Genomic DNA, 18,108 nt, shown 5'->3' on the forward strand with positions numbered 1-18,108 from the left:
TGACAAACTACATCAGTGACCAATTAGCGGATGACAAGGGAAGACGTAATTTACGTAAGTGATCACTAAGAGGTTAATACATTTATAAAAGTTAAATAACTGTACTAACCTGGAATCTCCACTAACTATCGTCATGTCGTCCAGTATGCCAACACACCATACGATGATTTCTTGACTTGATCCCTGGCCAAATGAACAGCGCATCACCTACAAACATAAATCAGTGTTATGTATTATGACCAAGGTTAATCATATAATACACTCAATTTTATTGTAATAATGACATACAGTATTAGAATAAAAAAAAATTTTATGTTGAATGAAAATAGGGTAGAGACATAGCGAAATAAATAAATCACTTTTATACAACTAAATTAAGCATAAATTAAATATCTTCTCAAAAATTTACATTTCTGTGAGATTCTTTAATTCATATTTCAACTGAAACACCATATAATAAAGTGTTTCAACCAATGTATGAATAACATAAGAGAATACCAAGAAGGAAAACACAAGCAACCATCTCAAAGGTAAGCCTTTAATAATGTTTTGGAGTTCATATCTTTAATCTCTATAAAAACTAGATACAGTTGTTAGACTCTGCCTGAAGCCAAGAAACTGCCCACTTTCTTCAGTCAGAAAGTGTTGTGACTAATTCTTTTGCGAGTTTTTCCTTTTTTTTCAAGCTTGTGGTACATAATAAAACATTTCAGACACCTGTTACCTGTGTCCACAAATGATATAAACACAGCTCTTACTGGTCCAATAATAATAAACTCTTCTAAAGGTATAACAACAAAGACTACTACAAGTACTTAAAAAAATGTACATTCACCTGTTGCAAACAGATCTTCAATTCATATAAATTAATTCAATTAGATAAATGCTGAACAAGTAATTCAAGTACAGTAAGTCCTCGCTTAACGTCGTGGTTACGTTCTTGAAAAACACAACGTTGACGGAATCAATTTCCCCATAAGAAATAGATAAAATACACTAGTTATGTTCCCCAGCCTCCCTTTGCCCCATAAAATACATTACATAAACATAAATTCAATGGAATTTTTATAGAAAATAAATATTATACATACAAAAAGATAAATAAACTAATGAGCAGAGGTTGAGCGAGTGTGTGGTGTGTTTAAAACCTCCATTTTCGTAGCAAGTGGTCTTGCGTTGCTTCTTCACAACACTTGAATCACCAACACTTGATGGGCGCTTGGAAGCCATTTCAAATGGTTAAAGTATAGTATTTATAGCAAAAACACTTAAGCACGCACGTATGCTGTGGAAGCCTAACAAAGGCTGGGGACGCTGTGGCACTCTGTGAGAGAGCGCAGCGCGCAAAGATGCGAGAGGATGATGCGCCATACAAAGTAGTCCGTGGCGACGTTATAACAAATCGGTCGGGACGTTGTCGAAATCATGGGTAGCGACAATATAACGAAACAACGTTGTCGGAGGCAACGTTAAACGAGGACTTACCGTAATGGAATATTAAAGAAACTAAAGCCAATTTAATATGCTTAAGAGTTCTTTTGGTTGCAACTGTGCAGATCTGAACCAATACAGCAGACCCTCTCTTTCATGAAACTTCTGATATGTTCATATCTATCTGGATGTACAGTTCAACATCAAATGAAGTTTATGACTTTATAATTCAGTTTCAGTACCATATGAAATTTATGACTTTTATAACTGGAGTGTGTGTGCAAATAAATCAAAGTAGGTGTATGTGATCCAGAGAGAGAGAGAGAGAGAGAGAGATTCTTACCCGCCCTTCCTTCAAGGACCACAAACGGATACAATTAACAGAGCCGGTCACAATATAGTCCCCATTGCGGTGCCAGCAGATGTTCAGTATCCTTCCTAATATAGAGAAGATTCCAACATTATTACATGAAAGCATATTAAAGCTTTATCTTATACTAATAGTTCATTAATACTGCATATATTAAAAAATTATTTTCGTATTTACAGATAAAACAGACACATACAATACTTAGCTGAAAGATATAAAAAAGTATGGTACTGACAGAAGTACAGGTATCCCCCAATTTACTATCTCCCTATTTAAAATATTTCACTTGAACAGTGGTAATGTTTTAAGACCAACCTCCTATTTACAATAAAAAAATTTGCATTCACAATGGTCATCGTCTAACCAATGCGGAATATGGAATGCATCTTTCGGTGCACTTGTCAGCTGCGGTTTACCCAGTGCATAGTCTCAAACTTTGTTCCATGAATATCACACATGCCCGTGAATGTGTAGCTCAATGATTATCGGCCACAATCGTTTTTTATACAGTGGGAGGACATCACTAATGTTCACATTGTACTCTGTTTTGGTGAATATAAATTGAGTTTTGCTGTTTTTTGTGACTGTAAAGTACTGCACTTTGCTTCTGTTGATGTGAACATGATGTGGGCCGTGTTGGCCACTATCATTGTTTTTACATTATTATTGTTTACTCTGTTTTTGTGAAAAGAGCTTTTGCTTTGTTTTTGTTACTGTGAAGTCAACAGTAAAACTTTGAAAATACTTGTGAAGGCCAAGACACCCAGGCATCAGTGTCTCTAGATGTGAAGCTTACATTGTGAAGCTGTGAGTCAGAGTGATGCCTCCACTCCAACTTCAAGAGTGCTCTTAGCTTCCAGTGGGATACCTGTACTAGCTTAATGTAAAATATCTCCATAATTCCTTAAGTGAGTTAAAAAACAGTCAATTGAACATGAAATAGCAGTGAGTGAGACAATTAGGATATATATATATATATATATATATATATATATATATATATATATATATATATATATATATATATATATATATATATATATATATATATATATATATATATATATATATATATATATAGATAGATAGATAGATAGATAGATATATATATATATATACAGTATATATATATATATAGATAGATAGATAGATAGATAGATAGATAGATAGATAGATAGACAGATAGATAGATAGACAGACAGATAGATAGATAGATAGATAGATATATAGATATATATATATATATATATATATATATATATATATATATATATATATATATATATATATATATATATATATATATATATATATATACAGTCATGCGCCGGTTAACGTCCAACCGAACAACGTCCGATCGCATATACGTCCATGGCCCCCCCCCAAAAAAGTGACGCCTGCTGGACCAGCACTCCACGACCCCCTAACGGAGACACGATGATCCTCCCCATACTGGTCAGATATTATGTGTTAAAAGAATATGCTTCCTTACTTAGGCTTTTTTTAAGCATTTGCCTACAGGTGAAATGTTAACCTACATCTATTGAGGATAAAATCTTTCACCTACAAATTGACAATAACACATTTGCTGTAATCAGACATATCTAGTTGCCTCAACAATTGCAACCCCAGTTGCAATTGGGGTTGCAATTTCAAATTCTGTGGCATTACTAAAAATAGTAAAGTTTCTGGTGCACTCTAAGATTAAGAGAGAAAACGGAGGACTCAGGCATCCTGATGTGAGAGAAAACGGACTCATATGACGGGGGACCAAATAAAAAAAGCATAGCTACATGTTTTGTGGACTACAGTATTAAGCGTACCCTTTTCATCACTTTGTAATAAACCTAGCCATGCCTATGTGTGTTTATGATATTTACCATAACATTATATATATATTTAGTGGGTCTAAATGGTCCCAAAATGGGAAACTTGGGGTTGGGTCTTGGGTGCCTGGAATCAATTAGAATAAATCCCATAGGTTCTGTACTTTCGTTATCGGCGGGGTCCCAATTAGGCGCGATAACCAAGGGATGACTGTATATACTTGTGACACTGGCCAGTTGCTTCTGGTGTTATGGTACAGGGGTACCAAGTGACAGCACTAGGATCCCGCTTCCTCTATCAAGGAATAAACAATTAAAATTTAAATTGAAAAAAAAAACATTCAAATAATGGGACCTGGTGAACCTAAATGGCCCTAGAGCAGACACAGTCATGTATGCATCGCGTGTTCTTATAGATTGTGCTGCCAGGCGTACGTTATCTAGTGAATTTAGTCAATATTGTACAGTAACAATGGACCTAAGTGCAAACCTGTATTGTACATGTACTAAATGATTACGGTACTAAAATTGTTATGTCTATTGCAAATATAGCTTGTTTATACAGGTATTCAAATAAATTACTATCTTACAAGAATCCCTCCAATGTAAGTTATATTCACCCAGGTCGTTTGGGTGGCAAATTATGAGAAGAGCTTAGTCACTCTTAAGTAATGATAAATAAACACACACACAGGCCTTCAGCGCCAACTGTCAAATCTTATCTCAAATAAATAAACAAACAAACGCCAGACATTCTGTCACCTCACCTCCCCCCCCTCTTCCCACACGCTCCTGGCTACTTCCTTCCTTGTGTTCCCAGACAAAAGATTGGTGATTTCTTTATGTTTATTTTATATAATATCTCAGACTAAAGTTAGGATAATATAATTTGCATTGCTGAAATCCTTGCAAGACAGAGATTAATTTGAATATAAACGTCATATATTTTGCTCAAGAGATAAAAATTGTTGTACATTAGTGTACAATACTGTAGTACATTTTTAAAAAAAGTTTTTCAACTGTATTTTTGGGTAGATTTACAGTTTTACATAGATTTCTTCATTTATTTTCATCCATTTACATGCACACACCATACTAAAAGAAACGTAATAGAAATAAATGACCTTAGTGCAAAGCTGAAGTGCACATGTACTAATTTGATTACAATACTAAAATTGTTTTGTCTAGTGCAAATTATAGCATGTTTATATTCAAATTAATCAGGATGTTACAAGAATCCCAGCAATTTTAATTATATTCACCCAGGTCATTTCAATGGCTTTTTATAAGAGAGAAGCTTAGTCACTTAAGAACTGATAAATATACACGCGTTAGGCCTGTGCCAGCTGTCAAACGTACTACCTCCCCTCCCCCCACGCCCCCTCGCTCGCTCCCACCCTCTCTCTCTCCCCCATCTGCCCGGCGTTGCTGGAATCCTTGTAAAACAGTGAATAATTTTAATATAAACGTCATGTATTTTGCACAAGAGATAAAAATTAATCACCTGTATCACATTACAGTAGTGATTTAAGAGTAAAAGTGTATATGTACGTATATAGTATTCCACATACACGTAAGTATAAATACAAAGTTTATGTGATGATCGGACAACGTCCATTTCGGTTAACGTCACGTTTCCAAGAACGTATCTAGGACGTTAATCAGCGCATGACTGTGTGCATATATATATATAAATTAGAGAGGAATTTAAAAACATAAGTATAATGGGGGAGCAGTACAACCTGGGTTGTACAGTAATGAGGTTGGACAAGAGGACAGAGCTTTCAGGATTATGTCTAATTGGCAATTATGTATATTGCAATGGTAATTACTTATTTATTTACATGATAATTTCCGATAAAACGGTTTTGATGGTACAATAAAAGCAGGTACTGTAAATATAGTAAGTTTTACAAGAAGTATTAATACTTCGACAATAGATATTTTTTTAGAGATGATTTAAAGGAAGGGAGCGTAGTCTTTGCTAGGATGTGTGGGGTTAAGTTGTTCCACACCTTCACACCATGATATTTTATGGAGGTATGGGACTGAGAGGAGCGCATGGGCGGTGGTCTTAGGAGCTCTGGGTGCCTTAAGTTGTATCTCTGATTATTCCGGAACTGGAAGTAATTATTGTCAAGCAAGTGATTGATAGATTTGTAAACACAGAGGGCACAGCAGTAAGTGTTAATATCCTCGAATTTTAAAAATTTCAATATGGCAAATTTTTCGTTTGTGTGATCTGTTTTTTTCAAGTAGGTCATTGTCCATACAACTCTCTTTTGTGCAGTAACCAGAGATTGTGTTTTTGAAGAGCCAGAGGCCCCCCATAGTGTGTGACAGTGTATCAGGTGTTGGTAAGCAAGATCATGATAGATTTCTTTCATTGCTGTGAGAGTGAGTGACTGTCGAGTGTGATACATGATACTGCACTGTTTATTGATATTACTGTGAATGGCTTGTATGTGGTTTCTCCAGTTAAGTTTTTCATCAACAATAACTCCGAGGAATTTAGTATTTTGTTCGCGTTTGAGGACTATATTACCAAGGTACAGGGGGTTCAGGTCTGGAGTATGTTTTTTCTTCTGTGAAAGATCATGTAGTGGGTTTTCTCAAGGTTTAAGGTCAGTTCATTACAATTGCAACCCCAGTTGCAATTTCAAATTCGGTGTCATTACTAAGGAATAAAAAAGTCTCGGGTGCACTCTAAGATTGAGAGAAAACGGAGGACTACTTATATCATCATTTCAAAGACAGTAAAATAATTCAATTCAAATATTAAATCATTGAGAAATTATCAAAAGACTAAGACTAACCTTCTTGCTTCTCCAGGGTTTTGTTGTACAATATACCGTCATCCATAACATTAAATATGCACACATAGCCTCCCTCTGTACCTGCCTGCAAATAAAATATTTTTTGTCAGTCGTTAAATGCATACATAATTTTGAATTTTTTCATAAATATGCTACACGGGAAGATGGACACAACAGCAGTGAAACCAAAAATGGAACCAACAAAATGCACTACAAAAATGTTGATTTTACCATCCATCGGAATTCACAGGTGAACAATTCACACCAAAAATTTCACAAATACTATGGATGGTTTACAAGTGAATGATTTAGAAATTAAACTTGGAAAACCATGAAAAATCAAGGTGGAGCAGCTGTTTCCTGGGCATACTTCAGCTGCAAAGTACTATATGTAATTGTGGGTGAGACATAAACAAACCCAGCAAGCCAGTACTGTACACTCATGGTGTTTGTCTTGAGTGGGTACAGCCTTTCCCAGAGGATTATTTTTTGATCTAAACCAGTACTACAGCCCTAAGCATGCAGGAAATCCTACAAGAAATGAATCACAAAAGAGATCCAAGAAGTTATTGTAACTGGACACAAAAGTGAAAATTTAAAAAAAGATACACTATGGTGAGATGCCATACCTCTTGGTCAAATTTACAAAGCAAATAAATCAAGATTGATCTGCTGTAATACTGAAAAAATCAGTGGAACAATAGTGATTTGTCTGCAAAGCTTAATGGCCATATGAGAAACACTTTTAGCATGTACACTCGCAACAAAAAGTTCTCGAACAGATGGGCACGACAGATTTCAGAATGAGCACTATGGCTCATGTCATCTTAGAATGGTTGGTATGCTTGGTTGTAAAGTGACTCAATATTTTGTAATAACATTTGTTGCTCATCTTAATAGAATTTACAGGTGTAAAGAAGTAATTTAATTTGGCAGAAAACTTCCCCAGAGAGCATTTTATAGCGAGTGGTGGAATGGGTTGCAATGCATCATCTTATTTTCCAGTGAAATATTAAAATTCACAAATAATGTACTAATTTCACTGATGCCATAATTTTTCAGTAACACATCTGTTGGTATGCGTATACATAGGATAACTGGACTCTGAATACTAAATCACAAGAGAATTAACTCTAGAATATCCATACATACAAGTCACAATTTTGGAAGTCAAACAAACAAACAAATGTTCTTATTCCTGTTCACCATCCAAGACGTGTTAAACTCACTAACCCAACGAGTATTTGAAAAGTATGTGAAATGACTCCTATGTCATCACTTCTTCACCATACTTCTACAATTTACACATGAAAATACTTCCAGTTGTCTCACCATCAGGAAGGTGACAGCTGAACAATTGAACTCATAGAACACCCTCAATGTCAACCAGTTTGACATTGCAGGTCATCAACTTCCAACCCTCACTGTGACCAGAAAAAGCCATATCAAGTTTAGAATAAGTTAAGAGAGAAATTTAAAAGTTCTTAAAACAGATATTCCTAATCTACAGCTACTGCCATATCCATTTAAAAAATGGTGTATTACAGTATTGGCAGATACTCACTGCTAGCTTCTGCCTATCAGCAGACAGTGCAAGGCACCAGGTGGGACCACCAGTGACTGCTATGCGTGATTTAATGCCACCAGTAGTCAAATCATATTCCAAAGCAAAGCCATGTAGTCCCGCACTAAATAATCGTCCTCTGCACCATACCAGCGCCTCAACAGAACAACCATCATCACCTGGAAGATTATGATTATTACACTAAATATTGTACTGTAATTAAAACATATACGGTAAATTTTTTCAACAGGTAGTAAAATTAAAACAAAAATGTGTATCACTATGAGAAATTATCTTAAACTTGAAAATACATGAACTGTATGTCCTCCTTAAAAATTAACAAGAAAATAACATGCAGTCTTGCACAATAATGTAATCTCCCTGTTTGCCAGAATCTTTAATCCCGGAACTTTCCATTACTCAGAAAATACAAATTTTGCATTATGAGAAAAATCTCCGTTCTGGGATTTTTAATGAATTTCCAAGCGATTACAACATGTGCCGTGCATGTAGGTGGTTAGGCTCAGAATGATCGTGAGCTACAATTGGTTACTACTGCCATGTGACACAGAATCTTGGAAAAAATTATTTAATTCATTCCTGGTCAAATTCATAGCTCTACATATGCAAGTGGCCTTCTCTGTGCGGTCATTACGTAGATCAACGAATTTGACTTCTTAAAATTTCCGTGACCTCTGAAATGGCTGAGAAGGATTAATATATCTAAAATATGACAAGTGGCAACCCCTTAAGATGCATCAGCCTGTTTCAGCAACCTCTGTTCCTCCAAAACCCTCTTCTAAATCAGATGATGGTGTTAGGCAAGGTATGATAGGGAGCCGGAGAGTGAGAGGAAGCGCAGGGCTTTGTTTACTGACCCTGCCACCACTACACCCACACACCCGGTTCCTCCACACCGCTTTCCAAATTTGCTGCCCTCAACTCAGGTTATGAAATATGCCCAGACCTTGTCACATTGCTAGAACACAGGTGTAACTTAAAAAAGTGTGCAAAGAAACTTGGTATTGCTGCAACGAGTGTGATTGTTTCACTGTGGTTGATGTTCTGCTTTGAGAAATATTATACCATCATAAACTACTAAACAGAAAAGGAAACACTGTAAATATGTAGTAAATACTTACATTATATAATCATTGTAAAAGTAAGAAACCTTCGTTAAAAACAATGATATTTATGTTTGAGGGGCCGCGCTTGTATGAATAGCAATAGGAAGGAAGATATGTTGAGAGTTCATAATGTAAACAATGTTAGTGAGAAGCAATAAATCTGTAACTGATACACTTATCACTGTTATGAATTAGACCAAAAAAATTATCAAATTATGTGAGGGGAACAGTAAAGACATAAGTCCAGGGGTAGAAATCATGACTCTGTCTGGCAACACGGTATGTTATGCCACACCTCCTGCCCCAACCTTCTGACATGGGAGCTTGAAAATAGTGTACTGTACTGCCAAAATTAATTTACAGTATTCTAAGCTTTTAGACACCAAACTAAACCTTTTAAGCCAAAAAAGGGAATGACACTTAACAATCCATAACCTGACCAAGTACGGATTAAAAAATAGAAAAAATATCTTACTATAGCACGTCTTTTCCCAGCTGAGAAAAGATGCCCCGCCCCCTCCTGAAAAGTTACAGCTGATTAGCTGTTGCAAACCTGTCCGATTTTGTCCTGAAGTAATGAGGTATTTCTAAATGAGTTTAATCATAATCATTGAGATGAGCGTTTCTGACGAGAAAGATATTTAGCTAAATTATCTAGATACATACATTCATTATTTCAAACATAAGCATGTAGGAAGTTTATCAGAAGTATTATACAGTACATGGATTAACTGTTAAACTCTGGTAGCAAATTCACGCTTTCGGAGGATACATTTAATATATACGTACTTATTTTTACCCACAATAAGGCATACTAAGACAAATTACTTATCAGTAATACTACATTATGCAAAAACAAAATTTTTAAAGATCAAAATCACATTGAAATATTACACGGCTGTCAGCAAAGGGGGGAAATATGACTGCGAACAACTTCACATTTTTCCCGCCAATGCTAACAGTTGCGTAATATTTCAATGTGATTCTGATCTTTAAAAATGTGGAGCAGGGCGGCTTCACAACAACATAGCCGTGCTGTGCTCAGTCATCATCATCACGGGATAAGGTAAGAGATTGATTTTCAGTACTGTACTGCTGTACTGTACTATATATTTTTGTTGAAATACAATTGACTTAATAATAATTTTATTTTATTAAAACATTCACCAATCAGTTGAAAGTGAGAAGTAATGAAGAACTGGTGGGTCTCGTCACCTGGAAATCTCACATTCCCAAAAGTGCTCTGCACCAATTGTTCCGGCGAATGGAGATATCACAATGCATAAAAATAGGTACAGTACAGTACGGTATGTTCTTACATAGTAATGTGTTGACACATTCTTAACTTACCATAAATAACAAGCTCAAGGAAGGGTCGACTCTGACAGTTACAGTTCCATATTTCAACAGTACCATCAGCCCTGCAAATGTAAAGAGTAATGATCAATGTGACTAGACGAATCTATATTCCTTTTATACCATACACATAAGTACAATACTGTAATATGTACAGTAGCTAAAACAACTGTCAGTGCATACTTTGTGGGAAACAATATGAGACCATGGACGATAAATTTTGATATATGAGGTCTGTCACTAGTCACACGTAAAATTTCGGAGTATATCGACCCCCACCTGCACAGATATTAGTTGTTTTAGCTGCTGTACCTTTTAATCCATTATTAAATAACTTTTTTTTAAAAATGTGAATGTAATTAATGCAAGCAGCTATCACTCATCATAAGGGGCACATTCCTGAAAATGTTTGCTAATTGCAAAATTGCATTTTGTAATTGTAAACCTAATTTTCCCGTAAGAAAGAATGTAGTAAGGGGTGGATATGCTCCTGACTGGAAATTTTGGAGTACTGTACAGTACAGTACTTGGGCTGATATTTCATCTACAAAAACTTGTACCGTACAGGAACCTTTTGAGTTACGCAATAATTACTTGTATATTCTTGAAAATGGTCATGTAAAATAAAAACATGTAAATCAAACAATGTAAATAGTAGAGATTAGGTTTTTTTAGTTATTAACCTCTCATGCAGGCAATATATTTTTTTAAGTTTCTGTGACAAAAAAAATCGTAAAGAACCACTCATGTGAGGTCTGGTCAATTCATCCCACAAGAAATTGTTTAGTTTTTTTGCATCATTTATACATCACTGGCTTCATTATTGTTTTGGCTTTAACATCAGCATAAAAAAAATGAATTAAGAATAAGACTACTCTGTATAAAGAAAATAAATCAAGTGTGAGGCGCCAATTTGGATTGCCAGAGCTCTGTCCGCATTATCAAGCTCAACGAGAAGAAAATCAGAGCGACCTATGCTTCACCAGATGTTGCCAAGGGTAAACTCCACCTGAAGTCTGCTATGTAAGTTGAGATGAAAGATGCACTTAAGTTAGGGGTAGAAGACATGCAGTGCCGAAAACTTCCTCTCAGTGGCCTCATGCTGCAAAACCAAGCCTACGAAATACAGTTTCGGATACTTGAAAAGGAAGGGAAGTCCATTAAAGACAGCAAGTTCACAGCAATTACAGGCTGGCTGTACAAATATATGATAAGGGCGGGGCTACGGAATGTGACGCTTTCATGTGAAGCTGCATCTGCCGATGTGGAGGCGGCTGAGAATATGAAGAAAGTTCTGAAGGATATAGTGTTAGAAAATGGTTATTTTCCTTGCCAAGTGTGGAATTGTGATGAAATTGGGCTGTATTGGAAAAGAATGCCCAAGAAAACCTATCTAATGAAGAGTGAAAAAAAGGCTCCAGGATTCAAGGTCAGCAAGAACAGACTGACAATTCTCCTTTATGGCCAACGCATCAGGTACTGCAAGAATGAGGCCACTCGTCATACACCACTCAGTTACACCTCGTGCCTTGAAAAATGTGCTCATCCCGAAACTTCCTGCAATCTGGTGATCAAACAAGAAGGCGTGGATGACTTCTGATATTTTCGATGAGTGGTACATCAGCCATGCCACCCTATTCATCAAAAATGTTAAAAAAAACTGAACCTGAGCAACAAGGCCTTGGTTCTCATGGACAATGCATCTTGCCACTCCAAACACCTGTGCAGTGTGAATACGGTAAGGCTGTAAACTTAGCCTCCTTCCCTCCAAACGTGACTTCACTTATTCAGACACTAGATCAAGGTGTTATTGCCTTGTTCAAGAGATATTATCTCAAGTTTACCTTGAAGCAAATGGCTGAAGCTATGAACAAGGACAACAATATAACTGCAGCAACATTTTCGAAGAGCTAAACCATCAAAAATGCCATAGCTAACATCGCACTTGCGTGGAAAAGTGTGCCAGAAACTGCACTAAATGGAGTGTGACATAATCTGTGGCCTCAGGTAGTCCATGGTTTCAAGGGCTTTGATGAAGGCGAGGACATGAAAGACATTTTGAAGCTCGTTAAGGAAGTGATTAAGTCCCAAACAGCGAGGAAGGAACTGACAATTCCTAAGCTAAGGGAGTTCATGCAGCACGTCACTTCTGCCACCCAGTCTGCACTGCAACATGACCCTGATATGGAACGCAGTTTGCAAGTGGTGGAGGCGTTGAATTGGGTTGCATCTACGTATTCTCAGCTGCTAGATCAGATGGTTATGGCACAGCAACAGAAGAAAATCACCGCATTCTTCCGTCCATTATCCTGATCAGGTGAGTTTGTTATGAAACTGAGTGTTTATTGCTTGGAAAAACAAACATTAAATTTTGGATGCACGATATGTAATAATTATGTGATAGAAATTCAATAATTTAATGAATGTTTTCCATTCCTTCAGCTCTTGGGGTAGCTGGCCCATCTACGTCTGGGCAGGCACAGCTGTCATCCAGTGCATCGCGCATGTCAGATGCATCCACAGCCACACCACAAGACAATGATGTGGATGATAAGCTGGTCGAGTTGGGCTCTGCATCTTCAGAGGATGACTTGCCTAACTAAAGGTGGTTTAAAATCAATTTTTGATAGCATAAAGTAATGAAAAACTAAGTTGAGAGGAAAGTGAAAGTGCATGGTGAGTGGTAGGGATGGAGTGAGGCAGGCGAGAGACGGGCGGTGGGCGGCACCAGCGCGACCACCCTTTCACACCAGCTGATCGCAAGTAAAAAGACCATTTCGCATCCCGTAATATTAGCTGTGTTGATTTATGAGTGTTTGTTTTAGCATAAACATACAAAAAACAATGTTTTGTTTATTCTCAATGGGCTGAGGTGCATCTGGGTAAACTCTCAGTCGGCGCAGGGGAAGGGCCAGAGATGCAAGGCAGCAGACAGTACAGTACCACACAGTAACAGTACCGTCCAGCTCTCAACTCGACTGCAGGGAGTGCTTGCTGCATATATATCATTACACCATATATTTTTCTCACATTTATTAGTTAATAAATGTCTTTTTAGATTTTTGTGTTTCTCTCGAGTTCCAAACTAAATTATTCCATTGAAACAACACTTCGATTTTGTGCGAATTTGATTTAAAATGACATCTCTTGGAACTTATCTCGTGTTATATCCACGTTCTACTTCATTCCTTCTCCTTAATCAGCCAAAACATCAGCAGTATTCCCCTTCAGTTAGATACCTTTATAGGTCTGTGTACATCTTCTATTGCCCACAAATTTTATGTACTTGGGTTTTGTGAGACTAAACTCATTAATGATATTGTGGTCCCTCGGTTAACGAGCACATTATTTCAATGGGTTTTTGGGTAATCGGTTCCAGCTCACCGACGATTGCCTAAAATCAACAAAAAAGGTAGTAAAGTACACTTACTTTGAGGTGTGTATGTAGAAGGCTCCTGGATGATGATGATGGGAATTAGAATGAGGGTGGAGGAGAAGGGAGAAGAGAAGGCATTGGGGTGGAAGAGAAATCACCCCATGGTGCCATTTCACCCATAAAATTTTAGTTCTCTTGGTGTAATTCAAGATTATTTTCTTTAAATCAACACTGCACTGCATTATATATTGTCAATATGTAAAATAAATTTCAAATTGACCAATAATTTGCTTGGAAACACAGAAAAAAAGAGTTTAGTTGAAGTGAGTCTCAAGCAAGATGTTATCTCCACTGAAAAGACACAGAGTCTGACGCCTGTATGGTGTGTTGGCAGGCTGTATGATGCGCAAAAAACTAGCTTCCTATACTTCAAACACTCCAAAACACATCAAAACCATCGGAAAATATAGTTTCGATATCTAACCTAACCTAATGCAACCTGAATAATTTGTGACGGAAATGCTATTGAAGAAAAGTGTCTTAGAATTGTCTAAACTGCTGATTCCAATACGTAGTTAAATTCCAAAGATTCCCCAGATGATCAAAACTAAAATAATACCATTTTTATTACTATCATCCAAAGAACACGTGGAAAAAATTAACAAAATTAAACTTCTCCTGGTGTTAGTCATCTATTCCACCTTTACCAAAAAAATTATTGTTGCTCCTGGGAATAACAAATACCGTAGGGGTATTGAAAGCAAGCCCATTAGAGATTATTTCACTTGTTGCCAGTAATTTTGACAAGTCCACGACACTTTTCTTCAACGGCATTTCTGGCACAAATTACATATAAGCCGGATATCTAACAATTATTATGTATGAAAATTTGGTATTTATTCAGAAAACGACCATCTGGCTGTTTTTCATTAAAAAGTTTTATTGTTTTATTAGGGGATACTGTACTACGTTGGGAAAAAATATATAAAAATGGCTGAAATCATGTGTTGTGCAAGCCAAACCTAACCTATACCTTAATGGATACACCCCATTTCGCCACCAACCCGGTTCGTCACCAAAATCCCATTTTGTCACCAATATCAAATCCGTTTTAGTCTAATAAATTGTTAAAGTGAGATGCTTGCATCAGTAATAATGTTTTTATTTTCTTATTTTCATCTTTAATAAATTGTCTTAGTGAGATGCTTGCATGATCCAATGTATTGTAATGCCGAGCATAATTTCGTAATACTGTACAATTTTGTAAACTAGGCGTTTTGATTAAACATTGGTAAATATTACCGGGCCACATAGCCTGTTGCGTCTTAACAATGTTTTAGTCTTTCCAATATTGTTTCAGTGTTTTTTAGTATTTTCTATCCCAAGCAACAGTTGTTTTCATGTATATATAATGATTATTGTTTAAGTGAAATGATTGCAGGCATATTAACAATGTTTTTATTTTACATTTTTGTCTTTAATAAATTGTCTTAGTGTTTTTTATTATTTGCTATCCAAAGCAAGTTATTTTCGTGTAAATATTGATGGGAATGAACGCGGTGACGAAACAGGTAAGGCAGTGGTCAAGAAACGGGTTGAAAACAGTGGTGACGAAATGGGCATACCCCATCTTAACTTGCCTATATCTAGAAAATTTGGCATTTACACAAGAAAGTGAATAGAAGTGAAAGTAAATAGCATACAAAACTGTCTAAAAACACCCTCCATAACTACAGAACCGCAGACAGAAACCAGTTGTACATCAACCAAAATTTTACCTTTCACTTGTTACCACTAAACAAATCTCGTAAAATTTCTAGTTGCAATTGGCAACCTTGACAATTCGAAGACAATTTCCTTTAATGGCATTTCTGCCACTAATTACTTATATTGTCTGTACATGGCAGTGCACACCCAGAACATCAATCGCCTGTGGAGCTCCCAGTTAGGTTAAGTTAGTGTAAAGGTGGAGAAGAGGGTGACCACCAGAAGGAATTGTCCGAATTGGTTGAAAATTTTTCCACACACTAATATCATATATTAAATACAAAAATGAAAACAATGCATAGAACCTAAAAGAAACTGACCTAACATACCCAACCTATGGGTTTGTTAGGTCAGGTTCTATGCATTATCATGTTAACTTATGTGTTAAGCAACTTACCTTAATATTGAGGATGATATACATTAGCAATGGCTACGAGGAATACGTGAAAGCTTTCACCATCATCTAGGAATGTCTCTTGAAAAAGGATTCAGCGAGGTAAACAAAAATGGCTCCAGGAGAATTGTGAAGAGGGATAGAGTAAATAAAAAGATTGTCTGGTTCTATAAGGTTCTATGCATTCTCGTTTCCATTTCTGTGTTTAATATCATGTTACGTATTAGCATTATAAAAAAAAGCATAGAACCTAATAAAACCACAACTAACAAACCCATAGGTTGGGTACATAAGGTCAGGTTCTGTTAGGTTCTATGCATTGTCGTTTCCATTTTTGTGTTTAACATCATGATAATAGTGTGTAAAAAAAAATTTCAACCAATTCGGACAATTCCTTCTGGTGGTCACCCTCTTCTACACCTTCACCTAGGTTAGATTTGGTTGGTTAGGTTAAATTCAAAATTGTTTTCCGATGGGTTTTTATGTTTTCAACACTTTTTACCTTGATTTGGTTAATATTCATACACTGCCTGTCCGCAGGTTCCCACCATGTTTACTCCTCAATGAGCGGTCCGACTAATTACCCAAATGTAGCCGCAATGAAGTCAAATAATGGTCCTACATGAATAAATCAGACTGCTAATCACTTCTCGACTAGTATTTGGTGTCACACAGTCACAAAAAATTGGAAAACTTACTTTAATCTGAGTTAATAGATCGCGTGCATGTACCGAGGGAGCGAGTAATTACCCAAATGTAGCCGCAATGAAGTCAAATGATGGTCCTACAAGCGTAAATCGGGTTGTGAATCACTTCTCGGTTATTATTTGGTGTCAAAGTCACAAAAAATTGGTAAACTTAATTTAATCTGAGTTGTGTTGTGTTAGGTTAGGTTTGGTACATGCAATCGATCTATTAACTCAGATTAAATTAAGTTTACCAATTTTTTGTAACTTCGTGACACCAAATACTAGTCGAGGTTAGGTTAGGTTAGGCACATGCACTCGATCTATTAACTCAGATTAAATTAAGTTTACCAATTTTTTGTGACTTCGTGACACCAAATACCAGTCGAGAAGTGATTGGCATTCCGATTTATTCATGTAGGACCATTATTTGACTTCATTGCGGCTACATTTGGGTACATTTGGGTAATTAGTCGTACCCCTCAATGAGTCAATTGTTTCCTTTCACCCACCTCCTTGCAGGGTAGGTTAGGTTCCTTTGATATAAGATTAGTTTTTTGTGTGTGTTTTTGGTGTATTTTACCCAATTCTGACTACCATATTTTTTTGGCAAATTAGGAGTTTGTTAAAAATGAAGCTGTTAATTTTTGCAAAACTGATAATTTACAAAAAAAAGGTCAATTTGAGTATAAAACACACACAAAAAAAAACGTAGTTAATTATTGACGACTGACCTATTCTCGTACCAAAACCTGAGAAATGCCAATGGACGAATATTTACCCTTGGATTTTATAGCAAATTTCTAGATTCTGAGATGTGAGGCAGGCGGAAGGGGGGTTACCTCATAAACTATTGATTTGCACCAGAAATGAAGGTCAAATTCGTTCACAAGACATCAAAAGCCACCGGAAAAAGTTAAAATTCCATTTCGTTACCCAAAGGTACTTACCTCGATAGTGCCAGTCTATTTGTTTCGTCCTCATAAGTCATACATTGTATGGCTTTAGGTTCAAAGTCATAAAACCGGACATTATGAATGGTATACTCTCCCATTATTCTTTTAAATGTTTAGATCTACTTTCCAGTATATCATACATATATAGAAGTTTCTCTTACAACTTGTGTTTATATGTGTTCCCAGCGTGGTCTAGTCTCTGAATGATACTAAGAGAAGAAGGTTGAGATAGAAAACAGTGACGCTGGACCTGCCACATGTCACCTTCACCTCCTCCAACACTATATGGACAAATAATAGAAAACGAGATAACTTTTTCAATTTCCAGGTAGACTCTCTTTTATGCCAGATGTGCCTTTTTTTTATATTGTTACCGTAATTTACTATTTACACTTTCAACTGATTATGTGTATAAGAAATTTTAATTAAATTTTTCGTA

At 36.3% G+C, this 18,108-nt stretch overlaps 1 protein-coding gene across 1 annotated transcript in view; it reads right to left on the reverse strand.

The window, feature by feature from the left end:
* The window catches only part of LOC121877457 (U3 small nucleolar RNA-associated protein 4 homolog), a 37,785-nt gene extending 19,875 nt beyond the window's left edge, over positions 1-17,910 (reverse strand). Inside the window, exons 1-6 of the mRNA XM_042383226.1 lie at positions 17,664-17,910; positions 10,485-10,555; positions 8,008-8,186; positions 6,444-6,528; positions 1,775-1,869; positions 110-207 (exon numbers count right to left, since the gene is read on the reverse strand). Coding sequence (XP_042239160.1) covers positions 110-207; positions 1,775-1,869; positions 6,444-6,528; positions 8,008-8,186; positions 10,485-10,555; positions 17,664-17,767 — 632 coding nt within the window. The 5' untranslated portion in view covers positions 17,768-17,910. The remainder of the gene's footprint in view (positions 1-109; positions 208-1,774; positions 1,870-6,443; positions 6,529-8,007; positions 8,187-10,484; positions 10,556-17,663) is intronic.
* Between the last annotated feature and the right edge of the window lie 198 nt (positions 17,911-18,108).

This window comes from Homarus americanus, unplaced genomic scaffold (assembly GCF_018991925.1).
Source record: "Homarus americanus isolate GMGI-L3 unplaced genomic scaffold, GMGI_Hamer_2.0 scaffold33468, whole genome shotgun sequence".
Taxonomy (NCBI): domain Eukaryota; kingdom Metazoa; phylum Arthropoda; class Malacostraca; order Decapoda; family Nephropidae; genus Homarus; species Homarus americanus.